At 48.2% G+C, this 13,278-nt stretch overlaps 1 protein-coding gene across 6 annotated transcripts in view; it reads left to right on the top strand.

The window, feature by feature from the left end:
* Positions 1 to 13,278, top strand: part of TRRAP (transformation/transcription domain associated protein) — a 359,951-nt gene that overhangs the window by 171,134 nt on the left and 175,539 nt on the right. For all 6 annotated transcript variants that reach the window (XM_033914195.1, XM_033914194.1, XM_033914196.1 and 3 more), the window contains one exon: positions 2,030 to 2,155. In XM_033914195.1, coding sequence (XP_033770086.1) covers positions 2,030 to 2,155 — 126 coding nt within the window. The remainder of the gene's footprint in view (positions 1 to 2,029; positions 2,156 to 13,278) is intronic.

Below are 13,278 nucleotides of genomic sequence, written 5' to 3'. Positions count from 1 at the left end.
GAAAGGGAGAATGCGAATGTGGCGTGGAGGGCAGAGAAGAGGTAAGGGGTGTGGGAACAGAAAAGGGAGGATGCGAATGTGCATGGAGGGCAGAGGAGAGGTAAGGGGTGTGGGGACAGGAAAGGGAGGATGCGAATGTGACGTGGAGGGCAGAGGAGGTGCCGGTGCCAATGCCTCCACCAAGACGGCGCCGGCACCTCCTCGCTGGCACCTCTTCGCCGACACCTGGTTCTCGCTCTCTCCGAGAATCTCGGAGAGAGCGAGAACCAGAAGGCCTTGAGCATGCACTGATGCTCAAGGCCCAGTCCAGGCAAGAGGCAAGATCTTTGGGCACCAGCAAGTCCTGTGCATTGGTGCTGGTGCCAGTGCCAGATCGGGGTAAGGGATTGACATACGACGCCTTTTGGAAAGAAATAAAGACCACACTATTCAATAAATTCATTTCCTAGCCAGACTTCCTCCCCCCTTTTCAAAGCTACCGCTTATCTTACTGAATCCACTTTTCCTCATTAACAGCATCCTGTCTTCACTGACTGTTCAATGTCTTCTTCACAAGTTGTACCCAGCTATTCGCTGATTTTTTCAACCATTTCAATGTAACATGTCAAAAATTATATAGTAACCTATGTATATCTTTCCTCTTGCCAATTTGCACCATGTAATCACTGATCGCCCAGTGACCTCTTCTTTATCTATACACTGTAATTCGCAGACTGTACAGCTTATCTTCACTGTGAACCGCCTAGAAGTCACAAGATTATGGCGGTATAGAAAAAATAAAGTTATTATTATTATTATTGTGGGTTGGGGATGGCGGGGGGGGGGAACGAATCAAGCGAGTTTCCCTTACTTCCTATGGGGAAACTCACTTTGATATACGAGTACTTTGGATTACGAGCATGCTTCTGAAACAAATTATGCTCATAAACCAAGGTACCACTGTTCATATGTACTGCTGCCTTTCCGGCTGATATGTAATGAACGTAGCAGCTTGGCTTTCACTGCATACGTTTTAGAAGTCCTCATAACCTGGACACGTAGCATTGACCATTTTGGCAGAAAAAGAATTGGCCTGTTTAGTTTTCGCAATTATTCGCTCCCTGTCCATTCGTTTTGGGCATCTTCAGTTGCCACTTTTGCATAGAGAATAATTGAGCTGAGCTGATTTGGTGCATTTCCGAAATCCAGACTTTGAGGAAGAATGACACAAAGTAAGAATTTGGTCTTTGTCAGTTTTTGTTTTATCGGCTCTTCCATCAGTTTGAATCAACCATTGCAGTCTCTGTCCTACACGTTCAAGGTCTGTAATTTTGGAGCATTTCTCATTACATGTTAGGGGGTTTATGAGGCTATGAAAGTTTTCTAATAGTAAAGAGGATGGGATTTGATACACCAACTGTTAGTTACAATGAAAGCAATCTACAGGTCCTTATTTTGAACCTGGGGTAATTGAGGGTTAAGTGATTTGTGCAGTCACAAATGGCTGCAGTGGGAATCGAACCCGCTTCCCCTGGTTCTCCTGCCACTGCACTAACCATTAGGCTACCTCTCCCACAGCATCATGAAGAAAGCATTGTGAGATCTGTGATTTTGTTGTTTTTGTTTTCAACCTGCGCTATTATTGGGCATGCCCCGAAGTCTAGACCAGGGCTATCCAAGTCCGGTCCTCGAGATCTACTGGCAAGCCAGGTTTTCAGGATATCCACCATGAATATGCATGATAAAGATTTGCCTGCACTGCCTTCTTGGTATGCAAATTTCTCTTATGCATATTCATGGTGGATATCCTGAAAACCTGGCCTGCCAATAGATCTCGAGGATCGAACTTGGGCAGCTCTGGTCTAGACTGTTGGGAGGGCTTTTAGCACAGGAACTGAAGGAGGTAAGACAAAAGTCTCCTTCTCAGTGTAATAGTTTAAACAAGCTGAATTCTTCAACCTAAAGAGGGTTGTTCCAGACTTCTTAATGGGCTGTGACTGAGTTATTCTGGTACAAATGCTTGTGTTATATGTTTTAAACTCTTCTGTAGGTACTTCAAGTGTAGCTTCCAAGTATGAAGAGCTGGAGTGTCTCTACGCTGCTGTTGGCAAAGTAATTTATGAAGGCCTTACTAATTATGAAAAAGCTACAAATGCCAATCCATCCCAGCTCTTTGGTAAGTTTGCTGCATTTTCTGTACTCTGGCGTGAACCAGTGTATATGTGGAGCTGTTGTTTTTCTACGACTGCAGCACTGATTATCTAAGTCAGCGTTTCTCAAGTTGGTCCTGAAGTAACCCCTTGCCAGTCAGGGTTTGCAAATCTTCTCCATCCATATTCGTTATGGATATCATGAAAATTTGACTGGCAAGGGAGTACTCTAGGACTGACTAGATAGTCCTACAAGTGGGCTAACTCTCAATTTTGTCAATTTGCGGCTTTTTGGATCCAATGCGTCCACACATTGATTTTTACCCATGAATAAGTGGACTAAGCTAGAAGCCAATGAATTTTGAAGAATTTTGCACATGATTGAATGGGCTATCCTCATTGGCCACATGGAGAACAGGGTTAGCCCAGTTGTCTGTAAGATTTTGGATCCAAAGGTTTATAGCATGGTACTATAATTATATAATTATTGGCTATTTAAACCAGTCAAATAAGAGTATAATTTGTCAGCTATTCATTTGTTAAATAAATTAGAAATTTACATTTTAAGGTGATTTTGATGCTTCACAATCAAATAGCTTGCTCAAAATTTTTTGTACCTTGTGACATCTCTAGATGGGTTAATTTTGCATACCATGAAAAAATAATCTTTACTCCTGTGCTAGGATACATTACAGATTTTCAGTCTTTCAGATTTATTGGTATTGCTCATCTTAACATTTGCTCACCCCCCCTCCCCTAAGGTAGCCTCTTGGAGTTCATGAGTTAAGAACATAAGAATAGCCTTACTACAATTGGTCCATCTAGCCCAGTATTCCGTCTTTACGGAGGTCAATCCAAATAGTAGCAGCATTCCATGTCACCGATCCAAGGCAAGCAGACTATGGACTTTTCCTCCAAGAACTTATCCAAACCTTTTTTAAAACCAGCTACATTAACCGCTCTTACCAAATCCTCTAGTACCGTATTCCATAGTTTATTCTCTGACTGAAAAAATATTTCCTCCTATTGGTTTTAAAAGTATTTCCCTGTAACTTCATCGAGTGTCCCCTAGTCTTTGTCAATCTTGAGGGCAGTAAAAAAAATCGATCCACTTGTACCCGTTCTACATCACTCGGGATTTTGTAGACTTCAGTCATATCTCCCCTCAGCCTTCTCTTTTTCCAAGCTGAAGAGCCCTAACCTCTTTAGTATTTCCTCATACGAGAGGGGTTCCATTCCTTTTATCATCTTGATCGCTCTTCTTTGAATGTTTTCTAGTTCCGCTCTATCTTTTTTGAGGTAAGGAGACCAGAATGAATGCAGTAGTCAAGGTGAGGTCGCACCATTGAGCCTTACAGAGGCATTATAACATTCTTAGTCTTATTTATCATCCCTTTTCTAATAATTCCTAGCATCTGGTTTGCTTTCTGGGCTGCTGCCGCACATTGATCAGAAGGTTTCAGTGTATTGTCCATGATGACATCCAGATCTTTTTCTTGAGCGCTGACCCCCAAAATGGACCCTAATGTCCGGTAACTATGATTTGGATCTTCCCAATGTGCATCACTTTGCATTTGTCCACATTAAATCTCATCTGCCATTTGGATACCCAGTCTTCTAATTTCCTAAGGTCTTCATGCAGTTTTTCACAGTCTGCATTCATTTTAACAACTTTGAACAGTTTAGTGTCATCTGCAAATTGAATCACCTCACTCATAGTTCCAGTTTCCAGATCAATTATAAATAAGTTAAATAGCATTGGTCCCAGTATAGATCCCTGTGGCACACCACTATTTACCCTCCTCCACTGGGAAAAATGGCCATTTAACCCTACACTTTGTTTTCTGTCCGATAACCAATTCTTAAGCCACAATTAAACATTGCATCCTATCCCATGACTCACTCATTTTCTGAAGAGCCTCTCATGAGGAACTTTGTCTAAAGCTTTCCAGAAATCTAGATGCACTATATCAACCGGCTCGCCTTTATCCACATGTTTATTCACACCTTCAAAGAAGTCAAGCAAATTGGTGAGGCAAAACCTCCCTCGGCTGAATCCATGTCTCATTAAATCATGTTTACATGTTCCACAATTTTATTTTTTATAATTGTTTCTACTATTTTGCCTGGCACTGAGGTCAGGCTTACTAGTCTGTAATTCACCGGATCTCCCCTGGAACCTTTTTTAAAAAATTGGCATTAACATTGGCCACCCTCTAATCTTCAGGTACTACAGATGATTTTAGCGACAGGCTATACAGATCACTAACAACAGGTCAGCAATTCCATGTTTGAGTTCTTTCAGTATCCTGGAATGTATACCATCCGGTCCAGGTGATTTATCACTCTTTAACACGTCGATTTTGTGTTAGTAAATCTTCTAGGTTCACCAAGATTTCTTCCAATTCCTCCGCCTCATCACCCTTGAAAACTATTTCCGGTTCAGGAAGATTTCTTACATCTTCTTCAGTAAAGACCGAAGGAAAGAATTTATTCAGTCTCTCCACTATGGCCTTATCCTCCCTGAGCGCACCTTTTACTCCTTGATCATTCAACGGTCCCATGGATTCCTTTAGAGGTTTTCTGTTTTTGATACACCTGTTTTAAATTGTCTTTTTCTTAGATATGAGGATGTGAAACGTGCAAGAGTGTGAAAATGTTTGCAAAGCATTATACACTGCAACTACACCTTCCTGGAAAAAGAAATTGAATACCAAAAACTTTAGAAGTCAGCCGACTCCTTCACAGGTGTACATTGGCTATGATTTGGAATTTTACATGGCCAGGAAATGCTGATTTGGCCAACCAGGTGGACTGATGTGGATTTTCCTGACAAGTAAAATCTCATTATATGGTCCCCTAAAAGTCTTGAATCTAGCTTTCAGTGTAGCATTCCATTGAATGTAGAGGTTGTCTTTTTACATTTCAGTGTTCATTTAATACACCTTCATATTCACATAATTAGTTTGCCTAATTTTTCTTACTCACTAATAATGTAAGGGGAGTGCTAAAGTAGTAGGGACAGTTGCATTTACTTGCCCAACTGGCACATTTAGAAGCCATTTATTTATATATGTCACAAGTGGTCACGCCAAAGGTTTGACACGTAATCATGGACTTGCGGTAGTATTCTGTAACAGATTTGGCACGCAATTCTGCCATTATAGAATACAAGTTTAGCATTCATGTTTTTGACTTAAATTTTAGCGATGTATACTGAATTTGCTCCATTTTGTAATCCATCTTCAGCTGATGGTTAAACTGAGTCTAAATGTTGAATTAAATTCAGGCAATAAACCTGGATATTTATTGTTGTGCATCTAAATTCCAGCGACATATATTGAATTTACTCCATTTTGTAATCCATCTTGAGCTGATGGTTAAGCTGAGTCTAAATCAGTGGTTCCCAACCCTGTCCTGGAGGACCACCAGGCCAGTTGGGTTTTTGGGATAGCCCTAATGAATATGCATGAGAGAGATTTGCATATAATGGAGGTGACAGGCATGCAAATCTGCCCCATGCATATTCATTAGGGCTATCTCCAAACCCCGCCTGGCTTGGTGGTCCTCCAGGACAGGGTTGGGAACCACTGGTCTAAATGTTGAATTAAATTCAGGTAATAAACCTAGCTATTTATCATTGTGCATCTATCTGTAATACAGAGAAAAACAGCTAGTCTTATAAACAGATGTGATATCCATTAACCCAAGAAGCATAGAAACATAGAAATATAACGGCAGATAAAGGCCAAATGGCCCATCCACAGCATCTACTATCTCCTCCTCTTCCTAAGAGATCCCATGTGCCTGTCCCATGTTTTCTTGAATTCACATGAGTTTTTGTCTCCACCACCTCCACCAGGAGACTATTCCATGCATCTATCACCCTTTCTGTAAAAAAGTATTTCCTTAGATTACACCTCTTAACTTCATCCAATGTCCTCTCATTCCAGAACTTCCTTTCAAATGAAAGAAATTTGCCTCACACACACTTATGCCACATATGTATTAAACGTCTCTATCATATTTAGTTATTTATTTAACTTCTTTTCTATCCTGTTCTCCCCAACAAGCTCAGGATGGGTATCTCCCCTCTCCTGCCTTTCCTCCAAAGTATACATATTGAGATCCCCATACGCCTGAAGAAGAACACCAGCTATTTTAGTAACTTTTTCTGGACCGACTCCATCCTGTTTATATCTTTTTGAAGGTGCGGTCTCTATAATTGTACACAATATTCTAAATGAGGTCTCACGAGAATCTTTTACAGGGGCATCAATACCTCCTTTTCCTACTGGCCATTCCTCTCCCTATGCATCCTGGCATCCTAGCTTTTGCCGTTGCCTTTTCAACCTGTTTGGCCTGTGAAAATGCATTAGATTTGCCATATTTTGCATTATTTTTTGGAGGGTGGCATGTTTACTATTAACTCACATTTACAAATGTAACATTTCAACGGCAGCTTTTGAAAGCTGCTGCGAAACTGGAACAAGAGTAAATGGTCATTTTTGACTCCCCATAGGTGGGTGAAGAGAGCTGAATTTAAGCGAGTCCAGATTTGGGTGTTGCCTGGCTATTGTTAGGTCCAATAAGGCTACCGTTAGCGCAGATCACATTAACCATCAAGAAATCGATCTTTACCACAAGCTTGTAAGCCAGAATTTAATTTGTCTTACATATGTTATGTAAGAGGTAGCTTATCGTTCTCTAGTATCTTGTTGGAACAGAAGGGGAACTTCAGCGAGGATTAGTGCTGAAATGATGGACAGTGTGGCGAGTCAGTCCACAGAAACCCTGGCACTGAATTGGCCTTGTCAATAACAGAAGCCTGAAATTGCAAGGGCGTTTGAGATGCTCACTGCTTTAAATGGCAAATGTCCTTCACCATCTCTCTCTGTGATCTGTGCAGACGGAAGTAATTTCACTTTGAGAATTGCCTATTCTTTAGCACTCTCCAGACCAGTAGAGGTTAACTTTACGATTGGGTATATATCTAATCATGACCAGCAGGTGGAGACTGAAAACAAAACTTTGGGACAGTATATCCTAGCCCCTCCTCTCTATTTCCCTCAGTCTTCTTTCAGTCTCCAGCAGGTGTTGAGTGATCTGTACCCATCTCCCTTGGTAGGGCTGTTGGAATTTGTTTAGAGGTTTATTGTCCCTGTTTTTAGCCGGACGGAGCTTGGACGGACTCTGTTTGGGGGTTCGTCCGACCTCGGGGGTGTCAAACCCGGCGGGTCACGAGCGGGGTCCCTCCCCCCACTTCCTCCACCTCCCCATATTTTTTTAGAGGAGCCTCAGCAGTAAGCCTTGCCCCCTAAATCAAGCAAGGCATATTGCTTCGAGAGCCTGTGGAGTCTGTTCTGTAAAAAAAAAAAAAAAAAAAAAAAAATCCTGAGGTAGTGCTGGTCTGGAGGGTTGTATCCCTTTAAGAAAACTGTATTTTACTGTATTTTTTCAACTAACCGGCACTTTTTTACAGCTAGGTCGCGTATGGAGCAATGAGCACTTCTAAAGGGAAAAAGTGCTCATTGTGCTCCAGACGCGAGGCACTCGCGGCCGGCCTGTGCAAGCGGTGTTCAGGCCGGTGCGGTGGAGGAGCTCCGTCGGCAGCGGCTGCAGGCGCCCAGAGCTCCCCGCCGATGGTGCCTCGCGAGTCGGCAGGGAACGGTGGAGAAGCCCGGTCTTCTCCGTCCGCCCACGGAGGGATTCCCCGAGCCGCCGACGGTCGGGTTTTAGAGGATTCCCTCTCAGCTGATATTTTGACAGCTGATGCCGGCTTGCCTGTTTTAGCGGCTGAGACTATTCAGGTCTCTCAGCCGCTTCAGGCTGTGGAGGGAGCTGTTTTGGCGGGAAAGACGCCATCTTCTCTGTCTGGCCCCTCCATTTTGTCTTCCACCTCAGGTGACCTTCCCCCTGTTTTGTCTAAGCAGGGGCAGGTTTCTGCTGGGTCCCCTGCTGTGGCAGGGAGTCCCTTGGGACCCTCGGGGGGTTTTTCCCCTGATTTTTTCTTTTCATTATGCAAAGCCTATTTTCAGGCGGCTGGGGGTCCCGGTTGCGCCCAGGGGGTCTCGGGGGGTGGGGTTTCCTCCGCGCTCCCTGCGGCTTTGCCTCTCTCGTCTGACGTGACGTCCCCTCCGCCGCCTCTCTTGTCCAAGCGTCCGCGGGTGTCGTGGGACGAGGATTTGTGGTCGGAGGAACGTGTCGGTATGGAGGAGGACCTGGACCCTTCTGAGGAATTCCAGGACCCTCTGGAGGGGACGGAAGCTGGCGGCGGGTTGTCGGGTTTCCCGTTCTCCAGTGACGAGGCGTCCGTGGTGCGCCTTTTTCAGAGAGATGAGCTGCCTGACCTTATTCAACAGGTTTCTTCGGCTTTGCGTTTTGAGGACGCGCCGCCGGAGACTCCGCGTGTGGGGGACCCTCTGTTACGAGGGATCCGTTCCGTTTCCCGCTCTTTTCCTATGCATCAGGATATTCGGGATATTATTCTTGAGCAGTGGAAAACGCCGGAGACGCCGTTTCGGCTGGCGCGCAGCATGGCTCGCCTGTATCCCATTCCTGAAGGGGATCGGGCTACGTTAGCTTCGCCAGTCGTGGATGCGGTGGTCTCGGCTATTTCCAAGCGGCATACCGTGCCTGTTGAGGGCGGTTCTGCCTTGCGGGACTCTGAGGAGCGCAAATTGGAGACCATCCTTAAGCAAAATTTTCAAGTCTCTGCCTTTGGGGTCCAGGCGGCTATTTGTGGGGGACTGGTCGCTCGCGCCGTGTTTCGGTGGGCGGAGCGGGTCTTGGATCGAGAGTCTGACGACTGGTCTCTGGTGGATCAGGAGGTAGCAAAGATTGAGATGGCTGCCTCATTCCTCTCGGATGCTCTGTATGACTTGGTGCGGATCTCGGCTAAGTCCATGGCTTTTGGCGTGGCCGCAAGGCGTGTGTTGTGGCTGCGCGCTTGGGCGGCGGATGCTGCGTCCAAAGCTAAGCTTACTAAATTTCCCTTTCGGGGGTCGTTTTTATTTGGAGAGGACTTGGATAAGTTAATTCAGACTCTGTCGGACTCGAAAGTTCCCCGTTTGCCGGAGGACCGTGCCCGCCCGGCGTCTCGGGGGGGTGCGGCCCGGGGGCGTTTGCGGGAATTTCGCAAGTATCGCCCTGGGCGTGGGGCTGCTTCTTTCCAGTCTCCGGGGTTTTCCCGGGGTCGGTTCTTCCAGCGCATGCAGCCCTTTCGGGGGGCCCGTCGGGGGGCAGGGAACCCCTCCGCCGGTTCCCCCGCTTCCCGTCCTGCACAATGACGCCTTGCCGGCGCCCCCCTTGGTTCCGGTGGGGGCCCGGCTGCGCGACTTTTTTTCCCAAATGGGCCGAGATCACGTCCGATCAGTGGGTCCTGGAGGTGGTGCGGGACGGTTATGCCCTGGAGTTCGCCCGCTCTCTGCCGGATTTTTTCCTCGCTTCTCCGTGTCAGACTCCGGGGAAGAAGCAGGCTTTTCGCCAGACCCTTCAGCGCTTGCTAGATCTCAGGGCAGTAGTTCCGGTGCCCCCCCCGGAGTGGGGCACGGGCAGGTACTCCATTTACTTTGTGGTGCCCAAGAAGGAGGGGACTTTTCGGCCCATCCTCGATTTGAAAGGGGTCAACAGGGCTCTCAAGGTTCCCTCTTTCCGTATGGAAACGCTGCGGTCGGTCATTCTGGCGGTTCAGCCGGGGGAGTTTCTCACTTCTCTCGATCTGACGGAGGCCTACTTGCATGTTCCTATTCGGACCTCTCATCAGCGTTTCCTGCGCTTTGCGATCTTGGGTCGGCACTATCAGTTCTGTGCGCTTCCCTTTGGGCTGGCCACGGCTCCCCGGACGTTCACCAAGGTGATGGTGGTCGTCGCGGCAGCCTTGCGGTCGGAGGGCATTCTGGTACACCCCTACCTGGACGACTGGTTAATTCGGGCCAAGTCGTTGCAGGAAAGCTACCGGGTTACGGCTCGGGTGGTGGAGTTTCTCCGGTCGCTGGGCTGGGTGGTCAACCTTTCCAAGAGTCGGTTGGTTCCGGTTCAGCGTCTGGAGTACCTCGGGGTGCTGTTCGACACCTCCTTGGGGAAGGTCTTCCTCCCAGAGGCCCGGGTGAGCAAATTGCAGTCTCAGATTCGCCTGCTTTTGGCGTCCCGGTGTCCTCGGGCGCGAGATTTCCTCCAGGTCCTGGGGTCGATGGCGGCGTCCCTGGACGTGGTGAGGTGGGCGCGGGCCCACATGCGTCCTCTTCAGTATGCTCTGCTCCGGAGGTGGTCTCCCCAGAGGCACGGGATGGATGTTCCGGTTCCCCTGCGAGGCTTGGCGCGCTGCAGTCTGCGTTGGTGGCTCCGGACCCCTCACCTAGTTCTGGGGGTGGGTCTGGATCTTCCGCAGTGGACGGTGCTCCTTACGGATGCGAGTCTCCTGGGTTGGGGGGCCCAGTGTCTGGGTCACTCTGCTCAGGGAACCTGGTCCACGGAGGAGGCCTCCTGGTCGATCAACGTGTTGGAGACCAGGGCGGTCCGGCTGGCGCTGTTGGCTTTCCACTCCCTTTTGTTGGGCAAGTCGGTCAGAGTCCTGTCGGACAATGCCACGGCGGTGGCTTATGTCAATCGTCAGGGGGGCACCAAGAGCACTCTGGTGGCGCAGGAGGCGGCTCGGCTCATGGTTTGGGCGGAGTCGCATCTTCTGGACCTCTCGGCCTCTCACATTGCCGGGGTAGAAAACGTTCAGGCGGACTTCCTCAGTCGTCACTTCTTGGATCCGGGAGAGTGGTGTCTCGGCGCCGAGGCGTTTCAGTTGCTAGTGCGTGCTTGGGGGCAGCCCCTGATGGATCTGATGGCTACAAGTGGCAACGCCAAAGTACCCCGCTTCTTCAGTCGTCGCAGGGACGGTCTGGCCGAGGGTCTGGATGCTCTGGTCCAACCGTGGCCAACGGAGGGGCTGTTGTATGTGTTCCCTCCTTGGCCATTAGTAGGCAGAGTACTGCTTCGCATTGTTCGCCATCCGGGGCTGGTGGTCTTGGTGGCTCCGGATTGGCCTCGTCGTCCGTGGTATGCGGATCTGGTGAGGCATCTGGTGGCGGATCCTCTTCCTCTGCCTCTCGAGTGCGATCTTCTGACGCAGGGTCCCATTCCCATGTTCGACCCGTCTCCCTTTTGTCTTACGGCTTGGCTCTTGAAAGGGGCCGCCTGAGTAAGAAGGGATATTCCGACAAGGTGATCTCTACACTTTTGGGGTCCCGGAGGCTTTCTACCTCTCGGGCTTATGTACGGGTTTGGCGTCTTTTTGAGGAATGGTGCCGAGCGCGGGGAGTGGTCTCCTTTCGCGCTTCTCTGCCTAACATTCTAGAGTTTTTGCAGGATGGCCTGGATAGGGGCCTGGCCTGGTCTTCTCTTCGGGTTCATCTGGCGGCCCTGTCGGCTTTTCGGGGGCTGGTGACAGGTCAGCGTTTGTCAGCCATTCCTGATGTGATTCGCTTTCTTAGGGCGGCCAAGTTGCTCAGGCCTCCCATAAGGCCCTCGATTCCCTCTTGGGATCTCAATCTGGTTCTCTCTGTTCTAGTGCGCCCTCCTTTCGAGCCGTTGGATGGCTGTTCGTTGAAGGACCTTACGCTGAAGTCGGTCTTTTTGGTGGCCATTACTTCCGCTAGACGGGTGTCGGAGCTACAGGCTTTCTCTTGTAGGGCTCCCTTCCTGGAGTTTTCAAAGGAGCGGGTTGTTTTGCGGCCTGTTCCTTCCTTTCTGCCGAAGGTAGTTTCTCCTTTTCATGTCAATCAATCGGTGGTCCTCCCGGTCTTGGGTAGTCGGGAGGGTTCTTCTGAGCAACGACAGCTGCGCAAGTTGGATGTCGGTCGGGTCCTCCATGCTTATGTGCAGCGGACCCGGGATTTTCGGAGCTCCGATCATCTCTTTGTGCTTCTGGCGGGTCCTCGTCGGGGGGCTGGCGCTTCTAAGGCTACTATTGCGCGCTGGATCAAGGAGACGATCGCTTCCGCTTATCTTCTGAGTCAGAAGCCGGTTCCGGAGTTTCTCAAGGCTCATTCCACTAGGGGTCAGGCGGCTTCTTGGGCTGAGTCGTCGCTCGTGCCTCCGGTGGATATTTGTAAGGCTGCGGTTTGGTCCTCCTTGCATTCATTTGTTCGGCATTATCGGGTAGATGTTCAGGCGCGTCGGGACGCGGTGTTCGGTGAGCGTGTTCTGGTATCGGCCCTTCGGGGGTCCCGCCCGTGAGAGGGACTGCTTTGGTACGTCCCAATCGTAAAGTTAACCTCTACTGGTCTGGAGAGTGCTAAAGAAGGAGAAATTAGGTTCTTACCTGCTAATTTACTTTCTTTTAGCTTCTCCAGACCAGTAGAGGTCCCCACCCTGTCTGTTGTTGTTGTTGTTGGGGCTGTTGCGCGGGCAGTTTTTGGTTTTTGCTGCGGGTTCTAGTATTTTTCTAGGGCCGGGGAGAATTGAAGAACAGCGGCTGTGGCTCGGCTGGCTTAGCTGGCGAGCTGTGGGGACCTTCTTCCTTCGGGAATTTCTCCTCTGCATTTTCCAACAGCATTTTTTGGGTATGTTATTTGTTACTCCTTTCGGAGTATTGTTTTTTCTCTCTGTTGTTTCCAGTTCTTGGTTCTGCTTGGCTATTCGGCAGACTGAGGGAAATAGAGAGGAGGGGCTAGGATATACTGTCCCAAAGTTTTGTTTTCAGTCTCCACCTGCTGGTCATGATTAGATATATACCCAATCGTAAAGTTAACCTCTACTGGTCTGGAGAAGCTAAAAGAAAGTAAATTAGCAGGTAAGAACCTAATTTCTCCTTTGTCAGGTGTCTGGACATGCTGTAGAACTCACTAACTGAGAGAGATGCTTTATTTTCTCCATTTGTCCCAAACACTTCAAGTCTTCTGATTGTCAGAAGACTTTTTCCTCCCTTCTGAACAAGTTTATTGCTATTTCAGACTTGAGTCCTGTACCCTTTAAGGGTATGCATGGATGGCACTACTGAGCTGGTTGTGCCCTCGACTTAAGTTGTAACATTAGACGTAGACAGTCCAGAAAATAACTGAAAACTTTCCTTTCCTCTCAGAATCTCTGACTTAAAACTTCCCACTGTATCTTTTTGATAAATTTTTGTAAACCGCATAGAACTTATGGTTATGCGGTC

This window comes from Geotrypetes seraphini, chromosome 11 (genome assembly GCF_902459505.1).
Source record: "Geotrypetes seraphini chromosome 11, aGeoSer1.1, whole genome shotgun sequence".
NCBI lineage: Eukaryota > Metazoa > Chordata > Amphibia > Gymnophiona > Dermophiidae > Geotrypetes > Geotrypetes seraphini.
The sequence above is the reverse complement of the archived record's forward strand: the minus strand, read 5'-3'. Positions and strand labels throughout refer to the sequence as shown.